We start from the raw sequence: 18,047 nt of genomic DNA, 5'->3' as shown, positions 1-18,047 counted from the left end.
AAAGGAAAGACTCGAACATTGTTCTAATAATAATAAGAAGCAGCAAGCGGACAATTCGACGCAGCGTCATTTGTATTCGCTATCTACTTGTAACACAATTTTCCCGATACAGTCAATTTCCGCCGCGATTATGCACGTCCGATTTGTATGCTCGTTCAGTGATAATGCCTGCATTTCGATTGAAGAATGCGATGTACATCGCGTTATCTAGCGTTATCTAGCTGTCTGTAAGCTAAGCTGTTTGTCGAGGCCCGTCGGTCGCCGTTGGATGTCTAAAACCAACCTGAGGGTCACAGTTGCCCTTAGGGGCGGTATTGTCAGATCTTGTATTCAAGACCATGCACCTAAGCCTTGGTGATTGATGGTCCTGAAATTCCAACTCAAAATCAATAAAAGTAGTCGTACAGCGTTCCGAAATTGTTTAAGACAATCTTGAACATACTACGAATACCAGTCTACGTGGTATAAAAGTAAACCTGAGATCGGAAGGCCATGGTCATCCCTCATTAACTCGGATGCGCGTCTTTCTCTCCGTTTCGGTTATTAAACCCTGTGTTTTCAAATGGAACAATAGAAAACATATAAAAGAAAGGAAAGAAGAAAGAGGGAAAACATCGCATAAATCACGCTTTCAAAGCTGAAAAGACACGAAAAAATTTAACGAGCAAATAGGAGCGACCAATGTGCACAACATAGGATAAATAAAAATTGAATTAAAAAATTGTCGATTATCGAGCGAGATATGCGTTATAAGTAATAATTTTAAGAATTTCATACGTTTCATTTACATTTCATTTTTATGCTTTTTTTTAAACCACACTTTCGAATCACCAATTACTATTCGATACTGAAACGCAGTTTTAATTCTAGTTTCAGCGCTTTTTCTAAAGCCGGAAATAAAATTACATTCCAAGTACTCGGCGATTCGAGAAAGGGAAACTGTATAAAACCCACAAACATTATTATTAAACATAAGATTCTCCGCGCGATAATCTCCGAAATGTTAAATAAACTTATGGTGGAGATTGATCCACTGATCTAACGCTGAGAAATATTCTAAAATTAGCATGCGTGTGTCATCCAGATTTCCTCTTTAGAAACAATCGTCTGATTCACGTATGCAACGCGTGACGAAATATTTCTCGGAATTGTATCACGTGTATCGATAACCAGGTATACGCAAATGCAACGCGAGTATATAAAATTCCGAGTTCATGAATGCAGGTATTGCGTAACGCAAGTGCACACATTCGATATTCGCTGCCGAGATATCTCGCGTCAAAACAAAAACGATTTCACTGTAGATCGTTCTGTCGTTTTCTTGCGTTTGTCGCAACGCTCTTTTTTCCTCCGTACCGGGTTACTCAGGGTCGTGAGTAACTTTCCAGCCTCCTCCGTCTCTCCTTCCGCTCCTTCTTATCGTTATCCATCTCTTACACGCACGTTAATGTCAATGATCGTTTCGAGCAATGTTAACAGCATTTATCGAATGTGTACAAATCACGTTGTGCGGATCGACGGAACATGTGAAATAATTGCGTCAGAAAATGCGCGAACGGATATCGGCAGGACTTTACGATAGTCGAAGTCGAAGTCCCACGTGTTAAACACGCCGAGATACAATCTCGACTACGTGCAATACCTTTTTTCACATTTCCCTTTCTTACGAATTCGAAAGTAACCAGAACTCCTCCGTTAAAATTTTTCGGTGCGAAACTGTAAAGTTTTAAAATATGTAGCGTTGTACATGACAGCGTGACTGCGTGACACAGCATTTTTCATCTAACGGCTTTTCTATTGTAAGAAGCAGAAAGAAAGATGATAGGCTCGCATTGTTAAAGCACATTGTTCAGAGTATAAATCATCATTTCCTTTTTTTTTCACGAGTACGCTGATAATTATGGGAGCTTTCCAGCAAGTGACACAAGTCGACACAAGCATCGTTCTATCTTTCTTTTTTGGCAATGAGTAACAAAGATAAAACGATACTTGTGTCGCTTGCTGGAAAGCTCCCAACATCAATTAAATTGGTGGCAAAACGTACACGTGAAAGACCGAATTTTTAATTCGCCGTGATCCGATTAATTAGCAACGTGGATAAGCGGCTTTCGGATAACCGTGTCGTCCCCACCACGCTCGCGAAGGCCAGCGAAGATAGCGTTTGATTTCTCTGTGTCTTTATTGAAAATATTATACACTCCGTTGCGTCTCGGACAAGTAACGGAAATAAATTTACACATAATCCCTCTATTTCTTTTTTTTACATTTAAATCCGTCGTAATAATACAAGACTATCGAAAGATAAAAAATGCTCAGAGGTATTGAACGCCAATACCGAATTGAAATTGTTGGAGCACGTCGCTTCTCATGAACAACAATGGTGTAACTAGGTTCAATTCTATACGGGCAATGTTCCCCAGTTTCATCGCGATACCCCCGCCGACGGCGCAGCGAACGTTCTCCGTGAAGATCTTCATGTTTTCATTGTAGAGATTACCTGAAAATTTCGCATGCGCCATAAGCATCGCATAAATTGATCGAAGATCTGATTTAACATCTAATCTAATCAGATCTGATTTAAGATCTGATGAAACATGACGAAATTAAGCGAGGATTATATTCAGAAGCTAGCGTAATGCTCCATAACCAAATTATTAAGACCAATATAGACCCAAAAATTAGAAGAACAGATAATCATTATTGATCGCACAATTGTCCATAAATTCTTTCACTTCTTAAATCTCATTCAAGTTATATTTAGAACAATTATAGGATCAAGACTTCAAGTTTGAAAATAAACTGGGCGATCAATCCTAGAATCCTAGAAATTTCTGTGCGCTGATGATAGAAATGATCTATCGAATTACTACGCTCACCGTATGCAAACGTGAAGTTGGACAGGTTGCCACCGTTGATGAAACCGTGCAGTCTAAATAAATTCCCGAAACTGTTACGGCCGGGTCTGAACGGGAGCGGCGTGTACACGTGAAGGGCGGCTGCCCAATACATCTCGCCGCCCACGAAATTTCCGTCGTAGCGGGGCCCGCATCCTCTCATGTCGAATCCGCGTAGATTCAGCGGGCCGCCCAAGAAGAAATGATCGGCTATACTTATCTTCACGTCGTTGCTGATTGCACTCAACAGCCCGGACTGAAAGCCCAGCTGGAATGTCTATTCGAAAAATAGAAAAAGTCGTCGATGTAGTATTTCACAATGTATGTAGAAATTGCCGGATCAAATGAAAACAAAGAACGTTTCGCAAGAAACGAGTACTCACAAGGTACTCGTGCGGCGACCAATTAGTCTGTATGGCAAGCTCGTTCTTCAAGAAACCAATATCGCCGCCCAGGCCAGCCATTTCTGTCGTTAATCGCATGAGACTCCCGGTAACGGGGAATATAGGAGAGTCCCTTTTGTCTATCGTCCAGATGTACCTCAGCGCGGACTTCAAATTCGGACCGCACTGTTCACGAACGCGAAAGGCCGCCTGTTTCGAGCAGCTAATGTTCCTAAATGCAGCTTCATACTGTATGTTGTGCTTCGAGGTGTCTGTCTGATTGAGCTCCATGTCGAGGAGCAGCCCTTTGTCGTTTTGCTTGAAACCGGACCACGGGAAATCGTGCGTCGTGCTGAACACGGTACCGGTTAATCTGCAAAGCGTTAATCCTGTTATTATGGCTCTGATAACGCGTGCATTAAGAATTAGATACAGGTTAACGGATATCCCGACTCACACTGCGTTGTATAAGCTCTGCGGAAATGGTTTAATGGCGGATACATTGAAGTTGATCGAACTTTTGTTACCGTGAGAGTATTCCATCTGGATGCGTTCCGCTCGCCCGAACAGATTCGGCGCTCTCGCGCCAACGATCAGGGATCCCTCGTTGTTCCCGACCATCGTGCTGATCCCGCCGACCAAACGTCTCATTTCACGTACCCTAAAAGTGACCTAACGACAAACGTGTTCCAGTGAGCTTTACGGATAAGTGCACTATCACGTGTGACGTACAAAGAACGATAAACCGCGTTACATTTAAATCTGAAAAATTACTTATTCTTTGTCGAATTAAATGTGTAATTATATAGACCCACTTCAACACCATCGGGAGTGGCGTCGGGTCCTTGACTGGTGTCGATGTAAATTCCGATGTTTCTAAAGCATCCCAACGCGTCCAGCTTCTCCCGCACTTTGTAAGCGCGTATAATGACATCCTCGAAGTTTCTAGCTTTAAACAAGTCCGTCACTTGCGATTTGATTATGTCGTCCTTCGTTCGTACAAGTCCATCTACGTGTATCTTGTCGACTCGTGCCTGGAGAAGATGATAAAGAGCAACGATTAAAATCCATAAATAGCAATACGTAACTACTACGTCTAAGTAACGTCTATTAGCATACCTCCACTGCCTGCAGAAGAATGTTCTTCGTCTGCACATTCTCTTCTTCCCTATGTAACTGCGATTTGCTACTGGAAAATGGTGGCTGTCAGAAAAATAATGGAATTTTAGTTCTCAAAATCAAATAACATTAATATATTTTTATTTACTGCTTAGTTTTTAAAATGAAAAAATTAGAGATCTAAGCAGAATATCATAAGAACAAATTGAATTGTTTTCATATATAAACTGTAGACATACTAGGTCATCGTTTGCATTTGGATTTGCGGAGGCGTTCTTAGATAATTGACCCAAGCCTGAAGAATTACTAGGTTCCTAAAAAAAAGATACCTCCGTTAGATCTCACAATTGTGTATACACATAACGTTTCCTCAATAAAAATCTGCAACATACGAGTTACGTGAAATTTACCGCGGTGCCAATCGGCGCAGATTAATATTGCGGAAATTGGGGTGAAATTTAAAATTATCCATCTCGGTGATATTATTAGAGATTGCTCATTCCGAGAATCCGAATAGGGTTTTAGGTTATGCCGTAACTTCTAATAATAAATACGTGCCTTAGCGTGGACAGTGCCCATTATTTCGTCGACGAATTTCTGCCCTGCCTTTTCGTGGCTGCCGCGTTAAAATCTCATGCCAAAATCAGTCGCGACGACGTCGAGGGAAACGCGCGATGAACTTACAATTTAAAATGCCGAATGCGGAAACACATATATATGTATACCGAACACGGACCACGGACCGCGCGCCGTCACCGGTACGACCGCATCACCACGTTAAAACTCGACACGTGACTTTCTCATATAGGGTGTTCGGATTGTCAACGATCCAAAACTGCGCTTCGATCTTCGAGCGTGCTTTTCTCCACGATCTGTCTGAAATAAGTGTATGACCGAAGAGAAATTAACACATCAAATACATATTACATCAGGAAAATTGAAACTAGACAGATTAAATCTTATCTTATCTAAATCTTATCTTATTAAATCTTATCTTTTTTAAATCTTATTTTCTTACAGAAATACGAAGTGATCGTTTGAGCCTAAATATCAGGAAAAGAAATGGTTAAATTTTACTTAAATCAATTCAGCAGCAGTTCAATTATTCTTTCTTCTTTTATTTAAAATATTTAAATATATAGGTCGAGATTATATAAACTTGAGATGTATATCTTTAGTATGTAACAATAAAATATTGACAAAAGGAACAATTAGTTTTGTTTCAAGATCTTCTAGAAGGAATATAATAAAAATATCTGTAAATATCTCACAGCAGTGCTCTAATAATTACTTAAGTCTGAGATTCTACCCCATACAGTTTACATAATCTTTCTGAGAAAAACCCGTGTTTTTAACACAATATATAAATATAGATATAATTTTATGTATTACAATCTTCGGCGACATCGTGCCCAATGATTTACATCGGATATGAAATGATTCTTAATCGATCGACAGCTAAATAATGCATTTTTCGATATTTGCAAATTGTTGATCAATTACTGTGCGTGTAATTTATAATTAGAGATCATAATATCTAATATTGACAGGTGATTATGGCTTTTGTAACATGTTTGTTATATTCTTAACCATATGTATGCAGCTGAATAGCAATATCATTAATTCTATTTCCTCCGAAGTTAAACCATTGGATACAACAAAGATCCATATATATCGCTTCACTATTTTACATACAACGTTATAAAAATAATAGAAACTTGTAGTAAAAATGTATAATTCAGAAACGTTGCTAACAATAAAATCGTTGCGATAAAGTTGATGTACTCCCAGAGAAATAACAATAATATATATATATATATATCAATATTGCAATATCGTTTAGAAGAATTTACTCTGATGGTCGTAATATATAGATGAACATCAAATTTCAATTCTGTTAACACGTTGTCTGCCCAGTCAGTTATGTATGTCTCACCATACACCACAAATTTTTCATCATCGTAAGTAAATGATGATCAAATATCGAATATCATATGATTAAATAAGGCTATATCCTCATGCTAACATGAATTTCGTCCTTTTACTTTACATTGTTCTTTAGCTATTCATGTCATTCAAGATTTTACATTAAACAGCATTTATTTTTTGTTTTGAAAAATTTTTTTGATAACGTCGGTGACCATCAGGGCGCTGCTAAAAAGTCAGGCGTCAATCACGGATGATCACCATGGCAGTTAACGTGTTAATAAAGTTCATAAAATTTATATAGATTCTTATTCGCTATAAAAAAATATAACAAGTTTTATATGGCATCTGTTACAGTTAGATAAGCTAGAGGTAATTAGAATGGTGGCCTTTGCATAAAAAATATACTTTTAATGTACATATATGTACTTTCAAAAATAATATCCTCTTTCGTCAGATCTTCAGAGCAAGTCTAATACCACGACTAGCGAAAAATCACAATAATATTGAAGTGGTGCAAAAAGTTTGCCGTTTCTTTTTTTCATTTCAGCTACAATTTTTTAAAGCTACTAACAAGTTTTCTAAAAAAGAAAGATAAAAGTTCTCATCCTCCTTGTCTAGATAAAAGATATATTTCACAAGTGACTATTGTAATTAATAAAAATTACTTATAAAAATAGCCCTTTAATATCAATTTTATTAATTCTATCTTTTGACATGAACGACGAACTTTTTGCACCGACCTAATAAGTTTTCAAGAACTTATGCTATTCGCGAGTCGCACAGAGATTTGACGAATCCTGTCTGTCAGACCACAGCTGGACTGATACGCGGGACTGCACTGACGGGCGAGATAGGACTCCCGTGGACTTCCAGATCGAATTCCGAAGTCGTCAGGCAATTTTCCATGACTCGGTTCCATCTGTCGGCACTCTCGTTAGCAACCACGTACGTTTTTGCAATTCTTGGCTCTATACCATTCATCTCGGGCCTTTCGCTAGCTCGTAGTGCTTCTTGATGTATAATAATTTCGTTGGTGATGTACGCTTCGCGACGTATCCTGTTGCGTAAGTTGGCACTGATATTAGGAATGCACCATCGTATAAGGATCATCACGAGTGCCACAATATTCTGAAAAATACGCAAATACATCGCAATAATTATTATTTTCCTAATTTGTTAAGCTAAAATAGATAAATCGACATAAGATGCAGATATTTTAAAAATGAGTTCTAAATAAAAAAATCTACAATAAATAAAAAGGAAAAAAACATACCTCAAAAAAGACGATAAAAGCTAATCTAGCCGCTAATATATGCCAGAACATGATGGTGAGATCGTATTTGTTTGGCGAGTCTGGTGGTTCTCTATAATCTGGATAGCGACAGATCTCGACTGGAGCTTGACCTGACGTTACATTTGGCTGAGATCCATTTTCCAGATCACTAGTATTTAACTTTGATAGAGAATGATCCAGGAAACCTTCTAATGAATAATTTTCAGAAATTGCCATACGGTAAACTAATCTCGGTATAAAGTTCGAGGTAAAAGCTATGATGAATCCCTGAAAAGCGGAATTAAATGCGCTTAAAAAAACATTATTAAACGAAAGGATTAATAACATATCTTTGTGAAATAATGCTCTTTTCATTTATAAAATCTTCGATAAATTTCAAGTCGCAATTGATCTTCAAAAGTTACTCTCGAATTATAAGACTTACATTTGTAATAACGGATAATTTGGAAATGGAATCGAGAATGCGATACCATATGCCTATGTCTCTGACACGCTGTCCCACTGGCCTCCTGTACAGGGTCAACAACTTTTTCGCGTCCAATCTCATCTCGAAAATGTTATTCAGTAATGCAAAGAATGGCGCTAATGGAAACGCAGCAACGAAGATCGTAACAAATCCATATTGTAGCACTACAAAGAAAAAAATTATAACTTTTTCAACTCCATATATTTCTTCAAACAAGATTTAATTTTTTTTTCTACTTACCCATTTCTAAATATTCGGGAAAAAGACTTCTAGGTCCCCATTGGACCAATTTATAATCCCTGACCCATTGCAAATATTTTCTAGATGAATATCTCTTATTTGGATCTTCCAACTTTTTTGAACCAACGTGAACTTTCAAAGTGTTCAACCATTTAAAGAAAAGCGGAAAAAGCATTTCCAAAATAGTGTTCATGGCTTGTTTGCCAATCATAATAATACTCAGTTGAATGCATAATTCCAAGAGACAACCACCTGGCCCGCACTCTTCTTGCCGAGCTCCCATAAAACGCTTAAACTGTCCTGGATAACCGGTAAATTTTCCTTTGAAAAATGCTATGTAAAATATAGAGGCGTAATAATTTATAAATTCCAATAAATAAATTTTCAGAGTCAAGCTGTCGTCAAATTCAGTCTGGGTACGAAGTAATTCAATCTGAAAATAGTAATATTGTAATATAATATTTTCATTTATGAAAACGAATAAAATATATTTAAAGACTTTATTTTTATTTATTCAAACTGTATTTTGCAGTAAAATTTTAATGAAAATTATATACTCTTAATATTCCTTATGATTAATGTGTGTGTGTGTTAATAAATATCTTCATAATCTTCAAAATATTTTAATGTTGTTTAATAAGATAAAATTCTTATATAAAAGTGTATCCTCATAAAATTACCTCTGTCAAATATTCTGCCAGCCAAACATAGAGCCAATTGAACAAAATGATGCAACAAAGATTAATGCATGCGGCGGTCGCGGTAGTGAACAATATAGCATAACTGGTCACCATTGGGTGTCCAGAAACGCTTAACGCAGTTAAAACCGACATTCTATACAGAACTACTCCAAGTACAGCAGCCATAGCTACAACTATCTGTAAAGTTATAATATAAGGTTATAACGAATTTTTACAAAAGATAATTTTAATATATAAGTATTATTAAATTATATAATTATTATAGAAATAATTAAACATACCAAAAGTAGAACAACTGAAAAACTGAGAATTGTAGCAGGCAATCTCATCTTCCAGTATGGTACTTGTGGCTCTTCCGCATTTGTAACAATATTGACAGACTTCTTCTTAATATGCGCAAGCCGTGCTAAGTACTGTGGCCTAGGATATTCTTCTTGAGCATCTAAACCAGTCAAATCCCATCTGTGAGTTATTTCGGCAGAATATTTCTTCCATAGTTCAAGGAACAGTGTGGCTACAAAAAATGATATACTATGTTATATAAAGATAATATTCAAATATGAATCAAATATGATAGTCAATTTTATAAACAATTCATTAATAAATTGTTATCAATAATTTTAACATACCCCAAAATGACATAAATACAGAAAAAACCACCGTCGATGGATTGTCGAACAGATATGTAATCCTCGAGTGTAAACATGTTTCCTTTAGATCCCAATATCCACAAAAATGATCACACAATGGACACATCTGGATAGTACCGTTACGATTACAAATATCTTCACTCGGATCATTGTAGTACAAAGTAGCGCAACTGTATATGAAGCACAAGAGACCGACGATACTGGCTGGAATCAGCATGTGAGTGTAAAATCCCAGCCAGGCGAAATAAAGTCCGATCTTCACCCCAAAGTACTCTTTGATATAATCCAAGGGCTGATAATGAAGGCATTTTCTCAAACTGGCCCACTCGGTGTACAAAAGATATCGCATTGAATCTGGAGTATGCAGATTTCCCTGAAATATAAATAGCATATTTATATATACCAAGTGACTCAAGTGAGTCATTTTGCTTTAGGGGCTCTAGAATAAATTTTTAAACCGCGACCACAATAAAAAGATAAAGTAACTTACATCGTGAAGCGGATACGCTGCAACGTATGCGTGTTCGGATATCAATCTTTCGATACCAAATGCGAAATCGTCCTCCTTGGTTTCCGTAAATCTAGTTCTGTCCAAGATAAATTGCACAATACGCGATCGAGTTGCCGGTGTGAAAAAATTAGGCGAATCCAGATCGAATAAATAATCTTTGTCTCTGCTATACACCGCTGTAAAGTTCTGCTTCAACGTCGGGAAGATAGTCCTGTCGACGTAATATTTGTTCATTATCCGTCGAAAAAATGAATTGACTTCCTTGATAATAACATTACTGCTGGCTTCAGGCATTTGGCAACCAGGCAGTTCTCTCATTGGCAGTCGGAGTTTCAATATTTCGGCGTATCGTCGCAAAACTTTCTTGGGCGCGTGAATCTTTATAAAGTGCAAGCCGTTTGGTTCCGCTTGTTCGTACTCCAATTGTATTCCTTCTTTTTCCAGATTCTTCTCAAATATCTGAAATGAAAATATGATACAAATTTCATCAGTGACAGAACTGATTGTACATATTAGTTAAATAACAATTTGTACTTACTCTTCTACGTTCGACACTACGATGAGTTTGTGCTTCTCCGTGATACTCGTCCCACACGAGTACGAAATCAACTGAGCGTATTTCATCATGAAAATATAAACTGTATCTGGTACCGGAATGAGAAAGCTGGAATATATCAAAATATTATATTAATATCTTCTAAAAAAAACAGTCAGTTTAACATAGTTCAACTTATTCATCAGTCTCCAGTTACAGTTTACACAACTGAATTCTCATTAGTATTTTTTTGAACTTAGAAATAACTTCTAAAATTAGTACTTTTAAATATAATTTTTAAAAATATTGTCAATCAATTCATGTTATTAATTATTAAATACAAGGAACACAATGCTTAGCATATTGTATATAAATCATAGAACATAAGAGAAGATTGATTCTTACCAATCTTGTATCATGTGCATTATTTTTCATCTCTGTGTAGCTTCCTTCTAAAACTGTATCATTTGTGTCATTATTTACAGTGGACGAATCATCGGTATGTGTAGGGTAGAGATTATCCAGGGAGACTGCGCTGCGCATGCTGTTCACACTCATAGCGTCCTCGTACAAAGTGTTACGAACGCTTTGATACAATGTCTGCTGCGAGCCTCGATTCAAGCTGTTCTGCACCGACTGATACACGCTGGACCGAGCGCTGGACTCAGGAGCGCTGCTTCGACGTGGCGTGCATGTAAGAGAAACCTCCTCGTCATCCTCTTCCATCGCTCAATAAATTCGTCGATTGTCAAGCCCTATTTTTTGCAAACCAAACAAACATGTGCGTCATGCAAACCCAAGAGGAATCAGGAGTGCTGCGATCAAGAAGCATGGAGCAAAAAAAAACGTTTCCATCGTTATCTTCTTATACATTAAAGACAATATCTTAACAATATGTGAAAATATGATTCGGACAGCGACAGGTGAAAATCTGTAATTGAGAGGAGGCCTCCCACATTTCTGCAACTTTGCAATACATTAACTCCATTTTCTAAACATACACATTTTTTAACATTGTATTTATATATATACAAATATGATGTGCGTGTGTGTGGAAATAAAATCAATAATAAATCATAATCTGTTGCTTTCACTTTCACTTGCTAAAGCTAACCAAAAAATGTAACGTGCTTCCAAGATTAAGCTCGCGCCAGTAAAGTACGTACAATCGCGAGAATCCAAGCCCATTCTTCAAAAAAACTGTTGCTCTTTTATTTTTAATTCTTTTTCAGCAATGTCATTGTTCGCAGAGAACATCGTGCGCTTACCTAATGCCCTCGGGTCCATTTATCGAGCGATACCGCCACGTCTATCTCTGGAAGACCACGTTTTGATCGAACTGCTTTTGCGGAGGCACGGCTGCGTCGTCGTTGTAAAAATAAAAAAAACTGAGTAAGAATTTTATGACTGTTCCAGCTACATTATTTTAACTTCGAAACGACAGTTATACATGCTGTGTCACATACCGAATGATAGGAGCACGTCACGGCTCACGCGTGGCCGTCTCCATTTAAAGATCCCAGTGTCCCAGGACCGGCGATATGCATGTGTCCGTGGCCGTTGCGAGGTCATTGGAAGTCATGACTAATAGACTGAACAGTGAACCTTCGCGTTTGTTCATCCTACGGCTGCGCGTTTACCGCCACGAAACACGAAATACATAACTATACAGCTGTTTTATTTCTTACAATACGAGAAAATGATTCAAAACATAAATATTTCGTCGTAATTGTTAGGAAAAAGTGGATCCAGCAGAGAGGCAGAGATATATGTCTCATTTCTTACACGTCTAAAATTATTAGACTTTAGACTTTTATTTTTAGATTTTGTTCGTCTAAGAATTAAAATTATATATTTCGATTTTATTTATCCCTTTTGCGCGTATGAAATGTAAATTGTTCTCTCCTGCATTAAAATGTATAAAATGAATTATTTGACGAACTTAATATTAGCATGAGCGACTATCTCCGTGACTGATTGATTAGTAAAGTACGTCCTGTATAGTCACACATCTAGAAATATATATATAGTATATATAACGTCGGAAGTAAATTTCCGCAGATATTACACGCTATCGTAAGAAATACTTCATTTAACGACTAGGTTTTCCAGACCTTGTCGCAGTGTTATTTTGTAAATTGGAAGTTTATTTAAAATCCGTGTACAAAGCGTCGGACTTGTGTTTCATTTTTCAGTAACAAATTCTAATTTTGCTAATTTGAGTGAACCATAAAAATTTTTATTATACAGATTATTATATAAATATTACTCGTATAAGTACTATATATACATATAATTATAGCTTTGTGCAAGAAACGCGTGCCCTATTCGCCAGTGTGCTTGTTATCCTATAAACAAGTTTATAATATATTTAATAAAATACTTATTATTGAGATATAAGGATTACATGAATAGATCTTAATCGATACAGCTCTAGATACTTGTTCCTATATATTCTTATATATACACATTATGTACAGGAAAAAAGTAACATTTGTCAAATTATCAAATATGTAAATATATTACGCAGTTTCTGTATAAGTCTCCATTTTACTATCCAAATGTATACGAAGTAAAATTAATTTATTACTTTGAATATTGTAAGTGATTGAAGGATTAATTCTTTTTAGCAGAAAATGAATATTTTGCAATCATACTTCCTGCATAACTAACGCATTGAGTTCTTCCTCTCCTGGACATAGCACTGCATCGATGTTATAAAAGGCGGCGTGAAGCGTTATCATGAACCAAGAAACTCCTGAAAGAAAAGAGCGAAGGTTATAATTGTTTTCAATGTCATAAAATTATTTACCTACCAAGTACCCAAAAGACAGCTGCGTGTGCACCAACTAGGTAAAATATAGGCAGCGAACAAATTCCAACTAAAGAATACACTTGCGCCAGGGTTAATCTATGATTCAGTACCATCAATTCCTGCCTCGAATGCCGCTGAGACAGCTTGTAACATATCCCGAGAGAGGCGACAACTGTCAGCAGCAACAAAGGTGAGGTAATTCTAAAAAAAGAAATTTACAGATTTTGTCACATACTGCCATATCAAAGTCACATTGAAATAATTAATCAATTAAATTATACTTGAGTGCATCTTCTTATAATAAACACTAAATCGGTAGGTTAATAAAAATGAAGTACTTACAAGCAGTATATCACTAATCCAATAAATACAAACAGGTAATTGCTCTGGAAGTATTCAATATTCTTCACAATCCGTTTGCTCAGTCTGCTTATGTTAGGCGGCGGTCTGATGTTGTTCGTATTAAGGAATAACGACCATGGCCGAACATTCGCCTTCCTGTGTTCGATCCAATCGTGGGCCTGAGGATAGCCTATCTGTCCAAGTGGAAGCTGAGGTAGTTGCAGAAATTCAAATCTGCGGAATAACGTAAGCAGAAAGATCGAATAATACAACACAAATCGGACAACAGATGTTACATCTTGATTTTCTAGCCTGCTCTTCCAATTGCTTGTTCAACAAATCAAAATTGCTTTCGCAAAATATCGTTTGAATTATCTCCACGTTGATTAATATATCCGTAACAATAAGCTAATTAAATTGTGATCTCTCTGCGTCAACTGGCATCAACGCAGTGTGACGTTCGCTTACAGGTTAAGTTAGATGAAGCCTAATGCAGATCTAAAAAGAAATTGCACGTTCATTACCCGTTCGTAGATTTATGTTTTTCTGGTAGGTCCTGCATCTCCCCCATCGGGACCTCCACGTGTGCCATGATTTCCTCTAAAGCAAACGATTCTCCCGTTTACCCCAAAAGTACAATCTGAAGATCCGCCTCCCGTTTCTTTATTTCAGCTCGCAGCTTTTCGGTTTATTTAAGCTATTTCTTACGCCTCGTGTCTTTTGCTCTCTCTCCAAAAGGCGTATGTGGATGCACACGTCTTTTTCTCCTTTTAAAGGAGCAGAAAACGCGAGGAGACACTGCAGAACGAATGGATTTGTGATTAGCCAACGCTTATACCGGGTGGTCCTCAATTATCCATGCGAGGAACAATGGTATAGTACCCGAAGCCTATGTATATGATCTACCTACGATCTTCGTGCCAGAATTCAAGATAAGAATCTATTTATAATTTTATGCGCCGTGATACGATTTGTTCTTTAGAAAATAATTTAAAAAAAAAAAAAAGTTTTATTTTAATTTTAAAAAGGAAAAAAAATTTAGCATTTTGCGCGCGCGCATGAGATCATTCGAAACGCTCGTCGCATCTTTCTTGTTTTGAATCTCTTATTTCATTTTTCTCTCCTTTGAAGTCAAAATAAATCTGTCCAAATATTCCCGCATTTTAGCTTTCTTCTCTTCATTGTTTCCTACTGTTTCTGTATTTCTGAAACAGAAACGGAATATGAAAGATATTTTCGTGTTTTAAAACGCAAAACGATGTTCTAAAAGGTAAATGTCTTTTTTTACGTTTTGCTGTTTTAATTTACGCTTTTAGAAGCTTTGTTCAACACCGCTTGATGTTCTTTTCTAATCTTTTCTAATCTTTTCTTCGAACCGTCCAATTTTCTTTTCCGTTAGAGTTTTTGAAATTTCGAGATTGTCTAGGGAGGCAAATTAGACCTCTCGACGAAAAATGCTGGAACTGCTGGAAGTATTTTTGCAAATTCGACACGCTGAATTTGTGGCGCCTAATTTGAAGACAACTGTTATCGTAGCTAGAATAAAGTGAAAGCAGTAGGTAAAAGACCTTTTTCACAAGTTCTCTTTACCTGCTATTTCCATACGCAAGTTACCTTTAAACCGTACGTTTTTTAAAGACTGTTTCGACATGGAAAAATAACTTAAAGTTGGGTATTTCGTTGACCGAGACGTTCGTATTTTAAGAAATTACCATCTTACACAATTTTATACGTTTCATATGTTGTGGCCTTTGGCAAGTACTAATAGAATGGCGTGCCGAGCTCGGCAACAAGTTTCCACCAGTCTTTTTCTGATTTACCAGAGTAGCCAGAAATTAAATGCCACGCGATAAAATAAGACGATCCCAATTATGAATTCGCAGAAAGAAAGAAATAAAACTTGTTTACACAACTTAATCAACAGCCGTTCTTATCCTTTCGATCTTTTTCAGTACCGTAGCGATCGATATTTTCTTTTTAATTCCCTTTCGGTTTTTATCTCAAATTCTTCGTTCTTTATTCTCAATAACATTTCAGTATCCGCAGAATGTTAAGGAGAAAGTTGGCAACAGCACATATTTCAAATCGAAGATCGACTTACAATCAATGTAAAGTGGATGTCCCCGGCCTTGTTTTGTAACTTGAATATTTTAAAATGCAGTCGTTCTTTCGCAACAAATTTTATAAATTACATTTTTCTACAACAACGTCCATAAATGGAAATATATTGAATTAATGATCAGAAGAATAAAAAGATAAATTCGTATATTGCATTAAGAAATAATTTTAAATATCGAGGATAATATTGTCGTTAAAGTTTAAATAACTTTAAGCTAAGAGAAACCATGAAAAAAGTCATGAAACACACGTAACAAGAATAATTTGAAATAATGTAATAATTTTCCTTTCTATAACGCGGTGCCGAATATTTAATCTTTAATTTTCTGACGGAGAACGATGACCGTCGGTTTGGAATTACTCGCATGACGACTCCTTTGTCCACTGTACCCTCTATCCTCTATACTGAATAAACTAATAAAAATAATTATATCTGAATAAGAGTCGGTAATTCATCGAATGAAGGGAAGGCGGAGAAAAAGGATGATAAAGAAGGAGAGATATCGGCGTAAGGGTGCCGTCGCCGCGCAAGCCGTCCCTGGTTTTGCTATGCCTCTTTCCACGTTGGCCAGCCACAGGTTGCAGCTGCTCGACGAAAATTCCTTTGCCGTGAAACTTCTGTCGCAAGGACGCGTTTCTTTGTCTCCGTAAAAGAAGACAAGAACTCCCGTGAGGAGCCGCAGACATTGTAGAGACTGCGTGTGAAGAACGGGTTACATACCGCAGGAAGCTGTGTCCTTTAGCGTTGATTAACAGCCAGTGGAATCGAGCTCGATGACGAAATTGTCGAATGCGATCCGCCGTCAAAACCTTCGGGGCCTTCGGTCCCGAGACGAGGCGGGCCCAAAGAGATGAAATAGTCGGCGGCAGATGTCCGGCCGGGCCGAACAGCTGCTGCAGTATCGCACGGCGTAGATATCGCCCGCGATACTCGGGCCAATAATTGCTACCTCGCGAGAGATCCTGTCGTCCTTACGCCGCGTCGACGATCCTTTAAGAATTGAGAATTAAGAATTAGTGCACCAATAATGAATCACGAGCGTCGAGCGTCGAGCTATTTAAATGTCCGTAATCCGAATCTATGTTCATCATCTCTATCAATGCAGATTAACTTTAATCTCGGTTTAACTTGCGTTTTATCTTTTTCTAATAACTGGTTTTTCAAGTTTTCTTAAAACTAGAAAAAGATAAAAAGTAAGTTAAACCGAGATTAAAGTTAATCTGCATCGGTAGAAAGGGACATCAGCCTCAGGGATTTAACTTTACTGTGCACTTTAAACGTCCGAAAAAGCTCTAATGTCTTTTTATCTCTAAAGGATCTTTGCCCTATGTTGAGAGGATTGGATTCGACACAGCGGTAGCCTGACGCGTAGCTCTTCGAGCATTTAAATCTGCGATTGTAAAGTCCTCCAAGTCACAAGAATTCCTTATGTTAAACCAGCCGACTGGATGAAGTTGAAAGTTGAGGATGAGACATTTAATCTTCGCTCATTTACGAGAAATAGTTTGAACTGCAAGGAGTTAATAAGTAAATATAACGGAAACGTAGACCTGATAATAATTTTTCTTGAAGAGAAAATTACATTGTACAATATAATTATTTAACATAATTTTGCAGCATTTGCCGCAGGTGTTTTGCGATTTTATACAATATAATTTTGTATAGCATTTGCTGTAATGTTTTGCGATACTGCAGCAAAATTATATAATATTATATATTGTGTAATATAATCATATATTATTTAAAATTTAAGATTTTAAATATAACATATATTTAATATATTTAAAATCTTTTTAAATTTTACACTTACATTAATTCTTATCCTCTTTTCTTCTTGATTTTATACTTAATACTCCCGAATCGAGTGCCGATTACTGTTTCGGTCTTGGAAACGCAGCTTTTCATCTTTATTCCTTTCAAACGATATTCCAGAAGCGATATTCTCCCCTGTGCATTCGATAACGTCGCATATTACTCACCAGAAATAACATTCTATTTACAATGTGTCTAAAGGAAATACGGGGGCGTGATACTTGCGTATCGATGTTA

At 36.9% G+C, this 18,047-nt stretch overlaps 3 protein-coding genes across 7 annotated transcripts; all 3 read right to left on the bottom strand.

Moving 5' to 3' along the window:
• Window positions 1-2,160: 2,160 nt before the first annotated feature.
• On the bottom strand, window positions 2,161-5,179 carry LOC139785838 (sorting and assembly machinery component 50 homolog). Its single transcript, XM_071725008.1, has 8 exons — window positions 4,955-5,179; window positions 4,636-4,710; window positions 4,397-4,480; window positions 4,093-4,311; window positions 3,735-3,949; window positions 3,278-3,650; window positions 2,877-3,171; window positions 2,161-2,497 (listed from the first exon to the last, which is right to left on the bottom strand). Exons 1-8 carry the CDS (start codon window positions 4,973-4,975, stop codon window positions 2,313-2,315), a joined length of 1,467 nt encoding a protein of 488 aa, XP_071581109.1. The 5' UTR covers window positions 4,976-5,179; the 3' UTR covers window positions 2,161-2,312.
• Window positions 5,180-5,493: 314 nt separating this feature from the next.
• LOC139785778 (anoctamin-1-like) lies at window positions 5,494-12,475 on the bottom strand. Of its 4 annotated transcripts, none has more exons than XM_071724965.1 (12): window positions 12,189-12,475; window positions 11,991-12,110; window positions 11,128-11,477; window positions 10,726-10,851; window positions 10,167-10,646; window positions 9,656-10,049; window positions 9,308-9,540; window positions 9,006-9,203; window positions 8,326-8,758; window positions 8,044-8,249; window positions 7,599-7,886; window positions 5,494-7,453 (listed from the first exon to the last, which is right to left on the bottom strand). In XM_071724965.1, exons 3-12 carry the CDS (start codon window positions 11,446-11,448, stop codon window positions 7,130-7,132), a joined length of 3,003 nt encoding a protein of 1,000 aa, XP_071581066.1. In that variant the 5' UTR covers window positions 11,449-11,477; window positions 11,991-12,110; window positions 12,189-12,475; the 3' UTR covers window positions 5,494-7,129. The 4 variants fall into 4 exon arrangements, with proteins under 4 accessions (XP_071581066.1, XP_071581062.1, XP_071581075.1 ...); XM_071724961.1 differs by having other exon boundaries at window positions 11,991-12,081; XM_071724974.1 differs by having other exon boundaries at window positions 11,128-11,395; window positions 12,189-12,474.
• A 464-nt stretch (window positions 12,476-12,939) lies between these two features.
• On the bottom strand, window positions 12,940-17,000 carry LOC139785861 (prenylated Rab acceptor protein 1-like). 2 transcript variants are annotated; one of them, XM_071725035.1, is made up of 6 exons: window positions 16,719-17,000; window positions 14,404-15,084; window positions 13,880-14,113; window positions 13,539-13,738; window positions 13,380-13,480; window positions 12,940-13,070 (listed from the first exon to the last, which is right to left on the bottom strand). In XM_071725035.1, exons 2-6 carry the CDS (start codon window positions 14,469-14,471, stop codon window positions 13,047-13,049), a joined length of 627 nt encoding a protein of 208 aa, XP_071581136.1. In that variant the 5' UTR covers window positions 14,472-15,084; window positions 16,719-17,000; the 3' UTR covers window positions 12,940-13,046. The 2 variants fall into 2 exon arrangements, with proteins under 2 accessions (XP_071581136.1, XP_071581137.1); XM_071725036.1 differs by having other exon boundaries at window positions 12,940-13,480; window positions 16,719-16,973.
• Between the last annotated feature and the right edge of the window lie 1,047 nt (window positions 17,001-18,047).

The sequence above is a fragment of the Temnothorax nylanderi genome, unplaced genomic scaffold (genome assembly GCF_030848795.1).
Source record: "Temnothorax nylanderi isolate EJ_2023f unplaced genomic scaffold, tnyl_v1.0 TNYL_tig0008_pilon, whole genome shotgun sequence".
NCBI lineage: Eukaryota > Metazoa > Arthropoda > Insecta > Hymenoptera > Formicidae > Temnothorax > Temnothorax nylanderi.
This window is presented reverse-complemented; position numbering and strand designations above follow the sequence as displayed.